The sequence below is a fragment of the Pan paniscus genome, chromosome 9 (genome assembly GCF_029289425.2).
Source record: "Pan paniscus chromosome 9, NHGRI_mPanPan1-v2.0_pri, whole genome shotgun sequence".
NCBI classification, from domain to species: Eukaryota; Metazoa; Chordata; class Mammalia; order Primates; family Hominidae; genus Pan; species Pan paniscus.
The window spans coordinates 58,482,308-58,497,843 of record NC_073258.2 but is presented as its reverse complement, the minus strand read 5'-3'; the positions used below and the strand labels follow the sequence as shown (position 1 = coordinate 58,497,843).

The 15,536-nt window shown below is 50.5% G+C and overlaps 2 protein-coding genes and 1 non-coding gene across 8 annotated transcripts in view; 2 read left to right on the top strand and 1 right to left on the bottom strand.

Annotated features, from left to right (window-relative positions):
• Window positions 1-4,943, bottom strand: part of P2RX3 (purinergic receptor P2X 3) — a 38,232-nt gene extending 33,289 nt beyond the window's left edge. For 2 of the 6 annotated variants that reach the window (XM_063608158.1, XM_055094327.2), the window contains exon 1: window positions 2,163-4,713. In XM_063608158.1, the coding sequence (XP_063464228.1) occupies window positions 2,163-2,281 (119 nt within the window). In that variant the 5' untranslated portion in view covers window positions 2,282-4,713. Of the gene's footprint in view, window positions 1-2,162 lie in introns of all 6 variants that reach the window. The other 4 variants (XM_055094326.2, XM_003826436.7, XM_055094328.2 and 1 more) reach the window with 4 other exon arrangements.
• On the top strand, window positions 4,823-14,835 carry SSRP1 (structure specific recognition protein 1). Its single transcript, XM_003826437.5, has 17 exons — window positions 4,823-5,102; window positions 5,592-5,764; window positions 6,184-6,369; window positions 7,290-7,395; window positions 7,681-7,871; window positions 7,975-8,205; window positions 8,344-8,447; window positions 8,550-8,678; window positions 8,940-9,161; window positions 9,901-9,973; window positions 10,399-10,537; window positions 10,690-10,735; window positions 12,401-12,530; window positions 12,942-13,112; window positions 13,310-13,398; window positions 13,934-14,120; window positions 14,345-14,835. Exons 2-17 carry the CDS (start codon window positions 5,711-5,713, stop codon window positions 14,414-14,416), a joined length of 2,130 nt encoding a protein of 709 aa, XP_003826485.1. The 5' UTR covers window positions 4,823-5,102; window positions 5,592-5,710; the 3' UTR covers window positions 14,417-14,835.
• Window positions 11,866-11,968, top strand: LOC112439486 (small nucleolar RNA U13). Its single transcript, XR_003027761.4, has one exon. It is a non-coding gene; the product is annotated as a small nucleolar RNA U13 (small nucleolar RNA).
• Window positions 14,836-15,536: the final 701 nt, after the last annotated feature.

Here is a 15,536-nt window from a genome sequence, read left to right as displayed (position 1 = left end):
TTACTCATCCTTCGGGTCTTGGCTAAAATGTCACATCTCCAGAAAACCTTCCCTTACTCCCTGACTGGGCCAAACACCTTCACAGAAGTGGCTCTCTATAACTGTGCACCTCTAAGCCACAGTTGACATTTCACGTTTGTGGAGATCATCAGATGAATCCCATCTCTTGCCTTCCGCTGTAAGCCCCATGAGGGCGAGGACCCTGTCTGCTTTTGCCCACCATTCCGTCCTCAATCCACAGTGCCTGGCATGCAGAGATGCTGGTACATTTTTGCTAAATTAATGACGGTGGACTCATGAAGTCACAACGTGCATGGGTTCACATACACGGAGATGGGACTCAGGTCAGGGGGCTGGGCTGCAGAGGGCGCTGATGTAACTGGAAGGCAGTGTCCCGTGGGGAGCTGTCAGGCTAGGAGATGGATGGGGTTGGAAATTAAGATGCTAAAGAGCTTCGCACACTCGCTCCAGCAGGCTGGGCTCCAGCCCTGAGGACTGGAGGATTCTATCTGATCATGATGAGACAGAGACAAGGGCAGTGGGGGCTGAGCGGGCTGGTCTAGGAGCCCACTCTCTCCCCCATCAATCTCTGCCTGGAGCCAGTGGAGCCAGGCCAGATGGGGAATGTGCTGAGCCAGATTTTGCACTCACCTGGGCCAACATACCATCTTGTGGCTATAAACAACCACAGCATTGAATATACACGTGAACACAGAACATTTAGGAACCAACTTTGAGCCAAGCTCTAGAGATGCAGACAGTGAACATTTGCAAACCTCGTATCACACAAAACCTCAACATTGGAAGGGAACTTTGTGGCCATTTAATGCTATTCCAAAGCTTGAATCCCTTTTCTAAAATCTCCCAAAGGAGCACTGGATGGTGCAGCCTTTTTACAATACCTGCCCACTGAAGCCTACCAGGGCTTGCCCAGAACACAGAGCAAAAAATCACCTAAAAAGTCACATCTAGCCACCTTTCCCTCCACACCCTCGCATAAACTTCAACATTTCAAGCAAGCAGGTTTGCATGCAGCTTCAGCCCACAGGCACACAGGATTCTCCTTTGACCTGCTTGAACTAACTCCTGACAGTCAGTGGCTTGCTGCCTCAAATGCAAAGACCCATTGTCTGAAAGAACAGCATAAGATTGGAGACCCGCATGCCAGGAAAGAAAACCTTCGAGGTTTCTGCCTGTATTTCCTGGTGCCCACCAGTGTGTGGAAATGACCACAAGAAGGACAGGACCTGCATTCTTCCCCAGCCATTGTCTGCTCCACAGCCCTTTGTGTGCGTGTGTGTGTGTGTGTGTGTAGGTGTGTGCTTGCAGGCGGTGGGGGCTGAGGGGATGGTTGCACCTTCCTGGCTCTTAAGCAACTCCTAGGATGGGTTACATGGCACAGGGTCAGGGAGAGGTAGGGAACTTACACTTTTTGACAAAGGGGAGCATTTCTGGATTCCTGGGGAGGGAGCGGCACTATGTTCAGAAAAGCTCCTTTTCTCCTTGGCCACTCTTCCCTTGGGCCTCTGTTTGTTTCCTCATCAAGGGGCAGTTCCCTCTTTGTCCTCCCCTTCAAGAGCAGAGGGCTTCTCCCTTGCCCTTCTCTCTCTCACCATCTCACTCATCCATGCCAGAAGGAAATTCCTCATTCTAAAACAGATCCAGTTCTCTCTTTCCCTCCCGGCCACCAACTTGATCAACCTGCCACCACCCCCTTGTCTCAGTGCCTTCCCTTCCATATTCCTGTACTGTCTTGTCTTTTTGAGACCCCGAAGAGTTGACTGAGGGGAATTCGAAGATGTGGGAGGGGGTCTGCCTGTTCTCTTGTTGGGGAGATGAGAGCAGGGAGGGTGGAGATGGAGCTCCTGAGCCCTCCCTCGGTGGAGGGCAGTGCCGGGGCAGGGACCCTACTACTCCGAGCATGTGTCTTGAAACCACTCTCAACCCTGGAGGATGAACTGGGAAAAGAATTCACCTGGGTGAATTCAGGTCCTAGGTGGGGGTGGCAGAGGCCAGTCTTTAAGACTCGGCTCCACAGAAGAAACTGTTTTCCCCAGGAGCAGAGGAGCTCAGGAAGCTGGATGGTAGCACCGAGGCAGGAGGGTGAAGACGGGATGCCAGGCAGCCCACCCCGCCAGGAACCTGAAGGGCCACAGACTCACCCTACAAAGTAGGAGATGATCAGAAGCTGAACTACTCGGTTGATGATCCCGATGGTCCAGCTCTTCACAACCACCGACTTGGTGGTCTCATAGGTGAAGAAGTCGGATATGCAGTTCATGCTGAGAGAGTGCTCAGGGGACACTCAGAAGGGGGCCCAGTGGTGGCCTCAGGAGAGGGAGGTCCTACAGGACAGGGAGACGAGATCACGACCTGGAGGGGGCAGCTTAGAGGGGTTGGAGGAATGGGGAGCCTGTCCCTTTAAGCCATGCAATCCTAGTGAGATTCTCTCTGCTCTTGATACTCTGGCTTCCAAGAGGCCAGGACCAGGGCGGGGGACCCCCTTTTTGTTCGTCTCCACTCCACTCCCCTGTGATGTCACAGCAGGGGTGGGGTCTCCAATCCTGGGCTCCTGATTGCCTGGGATGTAGCTGGCTGGAGCCCTCTGGGACTAATGTTTTATCTGCACTCTGTCTACTGTTTCTGTTCTGTTCTCTTCTGCAGCATCCTCATCCCAGCTTACCAGCTGCTCACACTCTCCCTAAAGCCCCTTGCAATTTCCCATCCCCCAGTCACCTAATAGCCTGCCTGAGCTAAGGACCCTCTTCATTCCTGAGTGTCTGCCAAATTCCACCCAGTTCTGCAGCCGTCCCCTCCTTTCCTGAGTTGCCCCCAGTGGCATGGGTCAGGGGGAAAAGATCTCTTGAAAGTTTTTCTGGGTCTTCTGGGGTGTGATGAGTAAAGAGTCACATATTTCTAACTCCAGCTGGTAATGAGCTTCGCTCTACCTGTAGCATAGCAGTTAGCACGTCTTTTTTGTTTTGTTTTGTTTTCTTTTTATTATTATTATTATACTTTAAGTTCTATGGTACATGTGCACAACGTGCAGGTTTGTTACATATGTATACGTGTGCCATGTTGGTGTGTTGCACCCGTTAACTCGTCATTTACATTAGGTATATCTCCTAATGCTATCCCTCCCCACTCCGCCCACCCCGCGACAGGCCCTGGTGTGTGTGATGTTCCCTACCCTGTGTCCAAGTGTTCTCATTGTTCAATTCCCACCTATGAGTGAGAATATGCGGTGTTTGGTTTTCTGTCCTTGTGATAATTTGCTCAGAATGATGGAGTCCAGCTTCATCCATGTCCCTGCAAAGGACATGAACTCATCCTGTTTTATAGCTGCATAGTATTCCACGGTGTATATGTGCCAACTTCTTTTTTTTTAAACTGTCACTTTATTTATTAAAGTCATTTGTTAGATTATGTTTTCCTGAAAGGTTGGGGCTGGGTTTTTTTTCTGTTTTTTTTTTCTTTCTTTCCTTCCCTTCCTTTTTTTTTTTCTTTTTCTTTCTTTCTTTTTTTTTTTTTTTGACAGAGTCTCGCTCTGTCACCCGGGCTGGAGTGCAGTGGCACAATCTCAGCTCACTGCAACCTCTGCCTCCTGGGTTCAAGCAATTCTCATGCCTCAGCCTCCCGAGTAGCTGGGATTATAGGCACCCGCCACCACGCCTGGCTAATTTTTGTATTTTTAATAGAGACGGGGCTTCACCACGTTGGCCAGTCTGGTCTCAAACTCCTGACCTCAAGTGATCTCCCTGCCTCGGCCTCCCCAAGTGCTAGGATTACAGGTGTGAGCCACCGTGCCTGGCCGGGGATGTTTTCACCTTGTTCAAGTTTCCTCAAATCTGAGAAGTGTGCTAAAGTAGTAATAGGCCCTCAATATCTATTTATTAAACCCAGTTGAATTTATTTTGCTAGATAATGCTGGAATAGCCACTACTCAGAGGTTAAAGCTATGAGTTCAGGGGAGAAGGGTGCATTCCTGTTGTCTCTTACCCCAGGATTGATTTAGCAAGCTGGTGTATCGATTGTCAGGGAAATCTTGAGCTTACATATTCTGTACTAATGTCTTCATGTAGGACACATATCAATAGTCATTCTGAACATACAGTCACTGTGATTATGACAGAAGATAACTGGACTGGTGGTGTTAAGGAGGTCTGGGTCCTACCTAGCCTTGTTGCCAACGCACTGAGACCCTGGGCAACTCACTCCCCTTTGGGTCTCAGTTTTCCCATCAGTAAAAGGAGGTTGGGGTAGAAAAACTAAAACATCTTTTCCAGGTCTGGTCTCTGATGTTGCAAAATGCACTCTGGGATTATACGGGGGAGACCTGGCTTCCGCAACCACAGGATGATGTGGTTTCAAATCAGTTCTGGCTCCAAGGTGAATCTGACACCAGGACTTGAACTGGATAAGGCCGTTTGCCAGCCTCTTGGAGGTACCTATAATTTTCGGTTAAGGATGTGAAAATTTTGGGTGTAGACAGTGAACTTGACAGTTCAGCCAGAAAGCAGTGCACCCACGATGACACCAACACCCGCATACTCTCCGCAGCCAGTGGGAGAGGTCGTTTCCTCCCACAACTGTTCAAATACTTCTCTTCTTGTCCCATCGACTCCTTTCCATGACACAGAAACTATTTTGCAGAGAAACGGGCACGCATCATTCCAATACACACCCCCACCCCACCCCTGTACTAAGTCTGATACAATAAAACTACACAATTTCTCTTTAGTATCTAGTCTCGACTGAAGAAGTGTCTGTAGTTTCTAAAGAGCCCTACACACATTTTCTAGGCCGGATTCCCCCTGGGTGAGAGAGGCTTCACGGCAACCACCCTTCCCTCAGGTCCTCCAGAGTCGCTGACGCTCTATGCGACTGTCTCGCAGGCGGGCCCGACTCGCGTCTCTCTAGCCAGCTCGTCCTCTCTGTGGCCTGTGCACGGCTTCCGGTGGCGGGACGCGGGGCCGCGCACGCGGGAAAAGCTTCCCCGGTGTCCCCCCATCCCCCGCCCCGCGCCGCCCCGCGCCCCCCCGCGTCCCCCCAGCGCGCCCACCTCTCGCGCCGGGGCCCTCGCGAGGCCGCAGCCTGAGGAGGTAGGTGGTGGTCGTCCCCGGTCCCAGGAAGGCAGGGGCCCCGCTCCCCCACGGGACGCTCGACATGGACCATTCCGCGTTCGAAACCGCGGGGAGCGGGCGAATCCATTCTGTGGGGCGGGGGTGAGCCGTGGGTCTGGGGCCGCGGGGTGGTGGGAGCGGTGCGAGGGAAACCCTGCACTCTGAGCTGGATTGGGTCGCGTGCGATGTGCGGGCTCCGGGCTGACCCTGGGGTTCCGCTGCTCGTTGCCATGGCTCCCGCCGGAGCGGCCAGAGCGGGCGTCGGGTTGGGTGTCAGCGGTATTCCAGGCCCGGTTCTCCACCCAGGCCTGGACCTGGACCCTCGGGCACTGCAGCGTCCGTCTGTAGGTTTCCAGGCAGAGGAAATCCTGAGACATCCAGGCGCAGCTGGGAGTTGCTACCTGGCTCCATCCGTGAGCACAGCGAGGTGCTGTCTTTCATGCTTATCTGTCTTCCTCTTGAATTCAGATTCCCAACCTGCTGAGCATCCGCACACCCACTCAGGAGTTGGGGCCCAGCTCCCAGTTTACTTGGTTTCCCTTGTGCAGCCTGGGGCTCTGCCCAGGCCACCACAGGCAGGGGTCGACATGGCAGAGACACTGGAGTTCAACGACGTCTATCAGGAGGTGAAAGGTTCCATGGTGAGAATGGCTTGGACAGGTGATACAAGTAGAGAGAAGGAAGGAGGGTAGAGTTTTTGTCCATTAATGAGAGCTTGCTTTGGTAACGTTATTTTGGAAAAAGAAAACTCAGTATAATGTGTACCTAGTGTCTCCACCAACTCAAGGCAATACTGAGAGATAGTCTCAGAGTTATAGGGACCATATATGCTGTTCAGTTCCCAATTCCTGTTTTACAAATGAGGAAACTGAGAATCTGTTAAGGGTTCTAGATACCAGAGTCTGGTTTAGAATCTAGACTCCTTGGCACCCTCAGCTGTTGCTCCTGCATTGATAATCTGGCCAGTCCACTTGCAGCAGGAATGTGTGTTAGGTAGAGCTGTAGAACCCAGGACATGCTGTGTACTGTCTCCATGGATCTGGGCCTGCTTTTCTTACAGAATGATGGTCGACTGAGGTTGAGCCGCCAGGGCATCATCTTCAAGAATAGCAAGACAGGCAAAGTGGACAACATCCAGGCTGGGGAGTTAACAGAAGGCATCTGGCGCCGTGTTGCTCTGGGCCATGGACTTAAACTGCTTACAAAGAATGGCCATGTCTACAAGTATGATGGCTTCCGAGAATCGGTGAGATGTCCCATGGCTATAAACCTCCTTTTTACTGCATCATCTTATTTTAATATTCTAGAGACTCGAGGTTCCTTCCTCATGTAACCCTGTGATTGCTAGTTTGGGCTCCTTAGAGCAGGGCTGTGAGGCCATCAGGCAATCAGTGTTTGGCTTTGAGCGTTGAAGTCTTGTGAATTTCTGTGTGCCTTGACTCCAGAAGATTTTCTTCTGTCTTGATTTAGATAGTAGTTTCTGCCTGTGGCTTTTATCAAGGTTCAGAATCTTAGCTTGATTTCTTTGTGTGTGTGTGTTTTTGGTTTTTTTGGGGGACAGGGCCTTGCTCTGTCACCCAGGCTGGAGTGCAGTGGCGCAATCTCGGCTCACTGCAGCCTCCGCCTCCTGGGCTCAAGTAATCCTTCCATCTCAGCCTCCTGAGTATCTGGTACCACAGGCACATGCCACCATGCCCAGCTGATTTTTAATAATTTTTGGTAGAAACGGCGTTTTGCCACGTTACCCAGTCTGGTCTTGAGCTCTCAGACTCAAGGGATCGCCCACCTTGGCCTCCCAAAGGGTTGAGATTACAGGTATGAGCCATTGCGCCTGGCTAGCTTGATATCTTAAAGTGTGGGTTTTGTTTTCCATTTTGAACTGCTTGAGTTAAAGGCTTTATTTGATTTTAATTTCCACTTTCATTAAAGTAATACCTATACAAAGTTTATAAAGTCAGATGGCCCATAACCAGGAATGTCAGATCCAGTGGCTAGAAGCAATCTCTTTCAACAATCTTACCATGAGCTGGGTTGCTAAGTCAGCATGGATTTCTTATAAAGCCTATTTGGGGCAGTTTCTCAGAAATAGATAATCCCAGGACATTCAAGTCGGTGTTAAGGCCACCAAGGTTTACTGGGATTGTGCTTTCTTCCCTCCACCCACAGGAGTTTGAGAAACTCTCTGATTTCTTCAAAACTCACTATCGCCTTGAGCTAATGGAGAAGGACCTTTGTGTGAAGGGCTGGAACTGGGGGACAGTGAAATTTGGTGGTGAGTCCTGGGGAAGACTGAGGTTTGGGGAGGAAGATAGGGTGAAGGGTTTCAGTCTTTTACTTGTTTTGCTCTTTTCCCTCTGCCACTGTCTCTGGTTTCCTATCTATTTGCATGTTCATCATGTGTTTATTGAGTACCTACAGTATACTGCCTGGGGTTGGGGTTATAGTCTAAACAGACTAACCGCAGTATCCTGTCTCTGTGGAACTCAGTTTGGTGGGAATATTGCTTATGCAGACTTAAGGGGAGGAGCTTGTGGCTGGATAAGCCCTTTCCTCACAGGGCAGCTGCTTTCCTTTGACATTGGTGACCAGCCAGTCTTTGAGATACCCCTCAGCAATGTGTCCCAGTGCACCACAGGCAAGAATGAGGTGACACTGGAATTCCACCAAAACGATGACGCAGAGGTGTCTCTCATGGAGGTGCGCTTCTACGTCCCACCCACCCAGGAGGATGGTGTGGACCCTGTTGAGGTGAGGCTTCCCCTGGTTGCCTTGGCAGCAGATGGTGCTGAGCAGGCATTGGCTGGCCTGGGAGCAGGGCCTGCTGCTTGGTTACCAATATGTGCTTTTGCAGGCCTTTGCCCAGAATGTGTTGTCAAAGGCGGATGTAATCCAGGCCACGGGAGATGCCATCTGCATCTTCCGGGAGCTGCAGTGTCTGACTCCTCGTGGTCGTTATGACATTCGGATCTACCCCACCTTTCTGCACCTGCATGGCAAGACCTTTGACTACAAGATCCCCTACACCACAGTACTGCGTCTGTTTTTGTTACCCCACAAGGACCAGCGCCAGATGTTCTTTGTGGTAAGCAGAAACCCCTATGGCCGGATAATCCTGGTTTTTGCCTAAGTGTTAAGTAGATGGATCTCACTGGTGTGCAGAATTCTATGTTGGTTAATTGCAAGTTGTTGTAGAGTGTCAATTAGTACTCTTCCTTACTAGATCAGCCTGGATCCCCCAATCAAGCAAGGCCAAACTCGCTACCACTTCCTGATCCTCCTCTTCTCCAAGGACGAGGACATTTCGTTGACTCTGAACATGAACGAGTGAGTGTCTCCCTGGACTCGTTTCCTACCACTGTCCAGGCAGGAGACAGGTGTGCCATTAGAAGGCAGTAGTGTTGTGACCTCACCTTGCTTTCTTTGTAGGGAAGAAGTGGAGAAGCGCTTTGAGGGTCGGCTCACCAAGAACATGTCAGGATCCCTCTATGAGATGGTCAGCCGGGTCATGAAAGCACTGGTGAACCGCAAGATCACAGTGCCAGGCAACTTCCAAGGGTGAGAGTGTGGGCCTGGGATCCTGCCCTGCCTGGGTATGGGAAATACCGTGTCTCCTTGGTAAACCCTTCCTGAGATGGGAATGTGGCCTCTTAGAGGCCTGGATGGGACCTTTGTCACAATAGGTGCCAGCGCCTCTGTCAGAGCAGCTCAGTGAGGTTTACTTAGTCGAGGACATGAGCACTCATGTCGCTGCTGCTAGATACGCCCTTTGCCTCTGCTGAGGTTGGCACTAACCAGGCTCCCTGCACCCTCTGTCAGGCACTCAGGGGCCCAGTGCATTACCTGTTCCTACAAGGCAAGCTCAGGACTGCTCTACCCGCTGGAGCGGGGCTTCATCTACGTCCACAAGCCACCTGTGCACATCCGCTTCGATGAGATCTCCTTTGTCAACTTTGCTCGTGGTACCACTACTACTCGTTCCTTTGACTTTGAAATTGAGACCAAGCAGGGCACTCAGTATACCTTCAGCAGCATTGAGAGGTGAGAACCTCCACCTGTCACTTCCTGGGCATCCTGGTCCCGAGCCAGCTTTGTCTAGGAAGGCTGGCGTGGCCTGGGGCACTCTCCAACCCTACAGCAGAATTTTTCTTTTGCTACATCAGGATTTGGTCCTTTTCCCTGGAGTGCTCAGACTTTAGAAACCTCTCCATTGCTTTCTTTCTGGTCATTAAAAAAACAAAACAAAACAAAACAAAAAAAACTTTTTCCGTATTCTGAAAGCTATATGTCTTCGCTACTGGTCTTTTTTCTCCTCCACTCCCCACCATGATGGAAATGCTATCTCTTTCTTTCCTGGAATGAGCTTTGTGCCTGAGAACATAGCGGCTAATGCTTATTGAGTGCTCACTGTGGACTAAACGTTTTATAAGCATCTTCACCTGTAATCCTCATATCAACCTTGTGAAGTATGAAAAAAGATGACCACATCCCCTGCCCCAACTTACTCCCCTCTGAGCTTATTTGGTAAACAGATGCGCACCCCTCCCTGCCTTTTCTTTCCCAGAGTTCTTCAAAGCCATGCAGTTCTTTCAGGACTAATGTGTGGCTCTGGCTCTGCCTTACTGCTGTCCTCTGGGGGTTTCTAAGCTGTTGGGTTGGGTAGCATAGTCAAGAGCTCCAGGCTCCACAGTCTACCCCAGCTCATGGAATCAGAACATTGTTTAGTGTGCCCCTGTGTTGGCACTACCTCTCTGGTAACATGGTGCATGTCCCCTCACAGGGAGGAGTATGGGAAACTGTTTGATTTTGTCAACGCGAAAAAGCTCAACATCAAAAACCGAGGATTGAAAGAGGTACTTCTGTGTGGGGAGGATGAGACCCTCTCCTGGTCTTTCTATAGGGGAGAAAGGGGTGGAGATTTTTTCCGGCTTCTTTTTCACTCTTTCTTCTCTTCTTACCCTTATAGAAAAAAGAGGTGCGTGTGACCCTTTCCCCCTCCTGGTGCAGGTTTCCTCTGCATGACCTTAGACCAGTCTATGCAGCCCCTCAGGAGCCCCCAGTGGGGCTGGGAGAGGGAGGGGCTTGGGGCTTGGACTAACCCAGTTGGCAGGAAGTACTTGGGCGTAGGCCCTGCACGTTGGCTGTGTGTGGACAATCCAGCCCCAGGTCTTCTGGGAGCTGCTGCTCTGACTTGACAGGCATGGGGGTGTGCTTTTGAGTGTGCAGGGATTCTGGCTCGAGGGTGAGTTGGCCCCACTGTGAACTCTTCCCTGGCTAGGGCATGAACCCAAGCTACGATGAATATGCTGACTCTGATGAGGACCAGCATGATGCCTACTTGGAGAGGATGAAGGAGGAAGGCAAGATCCGGGAGGAGAATGCCAATGACAGCAGCGATGACTCAGGAGAAGAAACCGGTGGGTTAGCCTCCGTGCTGAGCACGAGGATGGTCAGACGCTCCTCGCTGTGGCCCGGGCTGGACTCACCCTTGGGCCAGAGCTGGGTGCCTGGGTGAGGTGGGGGGATTTCCATTGGGGCAGAAGCTGATGCATCCTGTGCCCTTTTTCAGATGAGTCATTCAACCCAGGTGAAGAGGAGGAAGATGTGGCAGAGGAGTGAGTTTTGGTGGTACCTTGTGGGGATAAGATGGTGACCCATAAGCTTAAGGGACCAGAAGATTTCTGGACATTTCTCAGGTCCCAGCATTAGCTACTGACCCAGAATGGGAGAGTGACCTCCAATGAGGTGATATACGAAAATGTTTTGGAAATTGTCAAGGGCTTTGTAAGTGCAAGACATATTTTGAAGTTGGAAAAGTATAGTGGGATCTATGGCCATACCGCCCTGAATGTGCCAGTCGGGGCTGGTTCGTAGTTGGATGAAGAGAGAATGGGAATGAGCTGGTGCTTGCCACTTACTTGCTGGGGGTTGTCGAGTAAGTCATTGAATCTCAATTTCCTCATCAGTAGAAATGCAGTAGTACCCCTGCTAAATTGGTTAAGACTTTTTGTTAGCAGTGTCAGAAATGTGATTCACTCTCACTTTAAAAGGGAACATATAAAAGGGAATTTCATAAGTTCATATTACTGCGGAGTCTGGGGATTTAATTGGCTTCAGACACTACTGGATTCAGGCGCTCAAATCTATTTCTTCCGATTTCCTTAATTAAAAATAGGTTTACCCCATGGGGTGCCCAGTGACTCTCAGAAGCTCAGGGCAGGCTTAATCCTACTGGTTTAAAACAACACCAGAAGTGCCTCTTTTGGTGAACAGCATAGTGAACACAGTGGTTACCTGCCCCTTTCTAGCCTGAGTTATTAGAATGGGCCGGGGTCTGATGGGCCAGAAATAGGCCAAGTGCCCACCCTTAGAGCCTGTGGTTGGGGTAAGCCCTTCCTGAGTGGGGGCAAGGTGGTTCCCAACAGAATTGGGACTCTGCTCTCTTAATCCAGAAGGATTGTAAAAGAATGTCGGGCAGCAAAAAAAAACACCCAACAGGAGTCCTGTAGTTCAGCCTGCCACATGTTTATGAAGGTTTATGAAGGTTTAATGAGCAAATACTTGTGAAAGTGCCTTGAAGACTGTCCAGCAGCATACAGGTGTAAGGTAGTTGCATTGTTTGAGGAGTTTCACATATATCAGACAAGACTGTCAATTACAGGGGTAGGCACTGGGTTGGACTGAAGTTGGTTTTCCTCTTTTTGTAGTAACTGATTATCTTTTCATCAGAAGACTGTAGGGGCCAATCCTTTTGTAGTTCATAAACATAATGGTTGGGTGTTATGTGCGTGTGTGAAACGTGCCACCCTCCAGCCTTGTTACGATGTCGACACATTACCCATCTGACATGGAAAAAAAAAGAAGACAAAAAAGACTATAGGATAGATTAAGGTGATTACTCCGAAGGAAGTGGTGAAGTGGATTTGGGCCATGTTCCAGGCATGAATGAGGCAGTGTTTCTGCCAGTGGTGTCCTGGGGATGGACTAGGACCTGGTTTGGCCATGCCCAGGGAGATCCGCTGAAGCTCATTGATTTGTTTTTCATTCATTAATTCCGATCAAGTAACCAATTGCTGTGGCTGGGTCTGGAGAGGGCATGGCTGAAGCCACCACAGTGAATGGGAGGAAGCAATGTTGGGGATTGGTGGTGGATACTGTCCTCTGGTCTTCCTCCCTTGCCCCTTTTGGGTGGGTATCTTTGGATTTGTCTTCCTCTTGTCCTGAGGCCGTGGGGTCCTGTCTTCCCTCCTCAAGTCTAAGCCTGGCTTGTTCTCTGGCAGGTTTGACAGCAACGCCTCTGCCAGCTCCTCCAGTAATGAGGGTGACAGTGACCGGGATGAGAAGAAGCGGAAACAGCTCAAAAAGGCCAAGATGGCCAAGGACCGCAAGAGCCGCAAGAAGCCTGTGGAGGTGCAGACTGTAGATGGGAGGGCCTGTGTGTGGTGCAGTGGGTGGGGGGCGTGGGAGGCATTCTCTTTACCTTCTCCTGTCCACCACCAGTAGGACCTGTTCTTCCTTGGGGCTGTTTTTTATAGCCAGTGATTATAGCCTTGAGGGGTATCTTGGAAATTTTTCTCACTAGCCCTGAGATTAATAAGCTTCTGGAAGGTCTGAATTAGGAGATGGGCTTCTGTCCTGGTAAGCTAGGAACTGAATTGCAGAGGGGAAGGAGATACTATCCTTGCCCTTAGGGAGCTCTCGTCTCGCCTGATGCTATTTAGTCCTCCACTTTTTCTCCAAGTTAAGTGATCTAAATAATTTATTTGGGAAAATGTATGGGTTCTGTGGGAAATAGCTGAAGGCATTTGGGTTCTTATGTAGGTGAAGAAGGGCAAAGACCCCAATGCCCCCAAGAGGCCCATGTCTGCATACATGCTGTGGCTCAATGCCAGCCGAGAGAAGATCAAGTCAGACCATCCTGGCATCAGCATCACGGATCTTTCCAAGAAGGCAGGCGAGATCTGGAAGGGAATGTCCAAAGAGAAGAAAGAGGTGAGTAGCAGCAGAGGAGGGGTGATGCCTCTCATGGGCTGGCGAGAGGTGCTGTCTTGGGGTGGCGAGTCTCATGACTGATAGGGGAGCAGTATGAGCCATTGGTGGGACTTTCTGTATCGATTTTGCCTGCATCAGGGGAGAGGGGAGATGGGAGAGGTCTTATTCTTAACTGTTTTTTTCTGTGTGTGAGACAGGAGTGGGATCGCAAGGCTGAGGATGCCAGGAGGGACTATGAAAAAGCCATGAAAGAATATGAAGGGGGCCGAGGCGAGTCTTCTAAGAGGTGAGTGTCGAGAACATGGCCCAGTCACTGATTTTTGTGGCAGACTTTTTTTTTTTAACAGGCCGAAGTTGAGCATTGGAAAGTTAAAGACAGCAGAGATCCTTCTGACTGCAGTAGGGTAGTGCTTCTCAAATCTGGGTAGGCCATTGCCCAAGTATGGGTGACACAATAGGGCATTCAAGTCACTGGGGAAATATGGCCTCTTTTCCTGGACCATTTTATTTGAAGGTATGGGGGAATGAAAAAAATACTATTATGGAGTGCAGTGCACAGTTCACATGAACTCTAAAAGATGAAGCAAGAAATGTCAAGTAGGTTTTGCACATTGGGCTGCTTTAGGCTGTGCCCTCTGATTCTTCTGGTGTACTCATGATACTCTCCCTTGGTGCCCTTCAGGCTGACGCAGCTATTTATGTTCAGAGTGAAATGGGCTGTGTGGCTGGGATTGGGAAAGGCCTTGTTAAAGCTGGGAGAGGTTTGGTCATGGTGACAGGGGACCTGAAGGCCCAGCTCCTCTTCCCTCTTGCCAATACAGGGACAAGTCAAAGAAGAAGAAGAAAGTAAAGGTAAAGATGGAAAAGAAATCCACGCCCTCTAGGGGCTCATCATCCAAGTCGTCCTCAAGGCAGCTAAGCGAGAGCTTCAAGAGCAAAGAGTTCGTGTCTAGTGATGAGAGCTCTTCGGGAGAGAACAAGAGCAAAAAGAAGAGGAGGAGGAGCGAGGTGCGGCAGGAATGTGGGGCCTGTGGGCTGGGCAGGGTGAGGGGCATGTGTGTCTGTGTGGGGTTGGTCTGTAAGAGTAATGAGTTGGAGTGGATGGTGGAATTCTGAGGTTCTGAAGGGGGGTGCTGTAGTTGGGGGCGGTAGGGAATTGCGGGCCCTTCACTGAAGAGTGGGTGGGGCACCCAGGACTCCAGCTTTTCCCTTAAGACACCTTTGGTTTTCAGGACTCTGAAGAAGAAGAACTAGCCAGTACTCCCCCCAGCTCAGAGGACTCAGCGTCAGGATCCGATGAGTAGAAACGGAGGAAGGTTCTCTTTGCGCTTGCCTTCTCACACCCCCAGACTCCCCACCCATATTTTGGTACCAGTTTCTCCTCATGAAATGCAGTCCCTGGATTCTGTGCCATCTGAACATGCTCTCCTGTTGGTGTGTATGTCACTAGGGCAGTGGGGAGACGTCTTAACTCTGCTGCTTCCCAAGGATGGCTGTTTATAATTTGGGGAGAGATAGGGTGGGAGGCAGGGCAATGCAGGATTCAAATCCTCATCTTACTTTCCCGACCTTAAGGATGTAGCTGCTGCTTGTCCTGTTCAAGTTGCTGGAGCAGGGGTCATGTGAGGCCAGGCCTGTAGCTCCTACCTGGGGCCTATTTCTACTTTTATTTTGTATTTCTGGTCTGTGAAAATGATTTAATAAAGGGAACTGACTTTGGAAACCATGTCCTCATGCTTTCTTTGTAGCCCTGGTGTGTTGCTCCCACTTTTATTGGTGGTGTTTACTGCTCTGGTCAGACTGGGCAGGGCCTTCCTGGCCAGCCGGGAAGCAAGTCTCGAGGTACATCCTGTTCTGTTCCCGGCTGGACAAGCATTGGTTTTCACCCGCCTCTGCCCGGATGGGCCACCTGAGAGTCTAGAAATGAGAGCTGATCTGATTAGGAAGTTTCTCCCAGTTACACTCCATTAGCCAACCAAGCTAGGGGGAGGCAGCTCTTGGCTGCATCCTTACCTATGAGTCAAGGGTCTTCCAAGGCTTTCGATAATGAAATCAGGATTGACTGTCCTTCCCGCAGCCGGGGGAGTGGAAACCTGAGCCTGGAGAGTCGGGGAGGATGAGCGTGTGCGTAGAGTGGTGGTGGTTGCATCCTGGTGGTGGTGCAAGAAAGTACGGAGTATATGTGAAGCTTTTGTTCTTACGGGAAGAAGGGGGGATACAAACTTCAGTGTAGGGAGGAACCCATGTCTGAGAAGGGGCCTAAAAGGAGATAAAGGTCACTAATGAGGAATGCAGAGCTGCCAGACTTCTTCACGGCGGCTCTAAATCTGAATTGACACAGGAGGGTGGCCACGTTGCGCGCGTTCTCAGCACTCAGGTGGTTGTATCAGGAAGCCGCTTCAGTCAGCCGGCGGCTACCTTCTT

Excerpts from the sequence above, each read along its gene's own strand:
- SSRP1 (XM_003826437.5), top strand. The coding sequence starts at position 5,711 with ATGGCAGAGACACTGGAGTTCAACGACGTCTATCAGGAGGTGAAAGGT. Across the intron at positions 8,206-8,343 it reads AGCGCCAGATGTTCTTTGTG|ATCAGCCTGGATCCCCCAAT; the intron begins GTAAGCAGAAAC and ends CTTCCTTACTAG. Across the intron at positions 10,736-12,400 it reads GAGGAAGATGTGGCAGAGGA|GTTTGACAGCAACGCCTCTG; the intron begins GTGAGTTTTGGT and ends GTTCTCTGGCAG.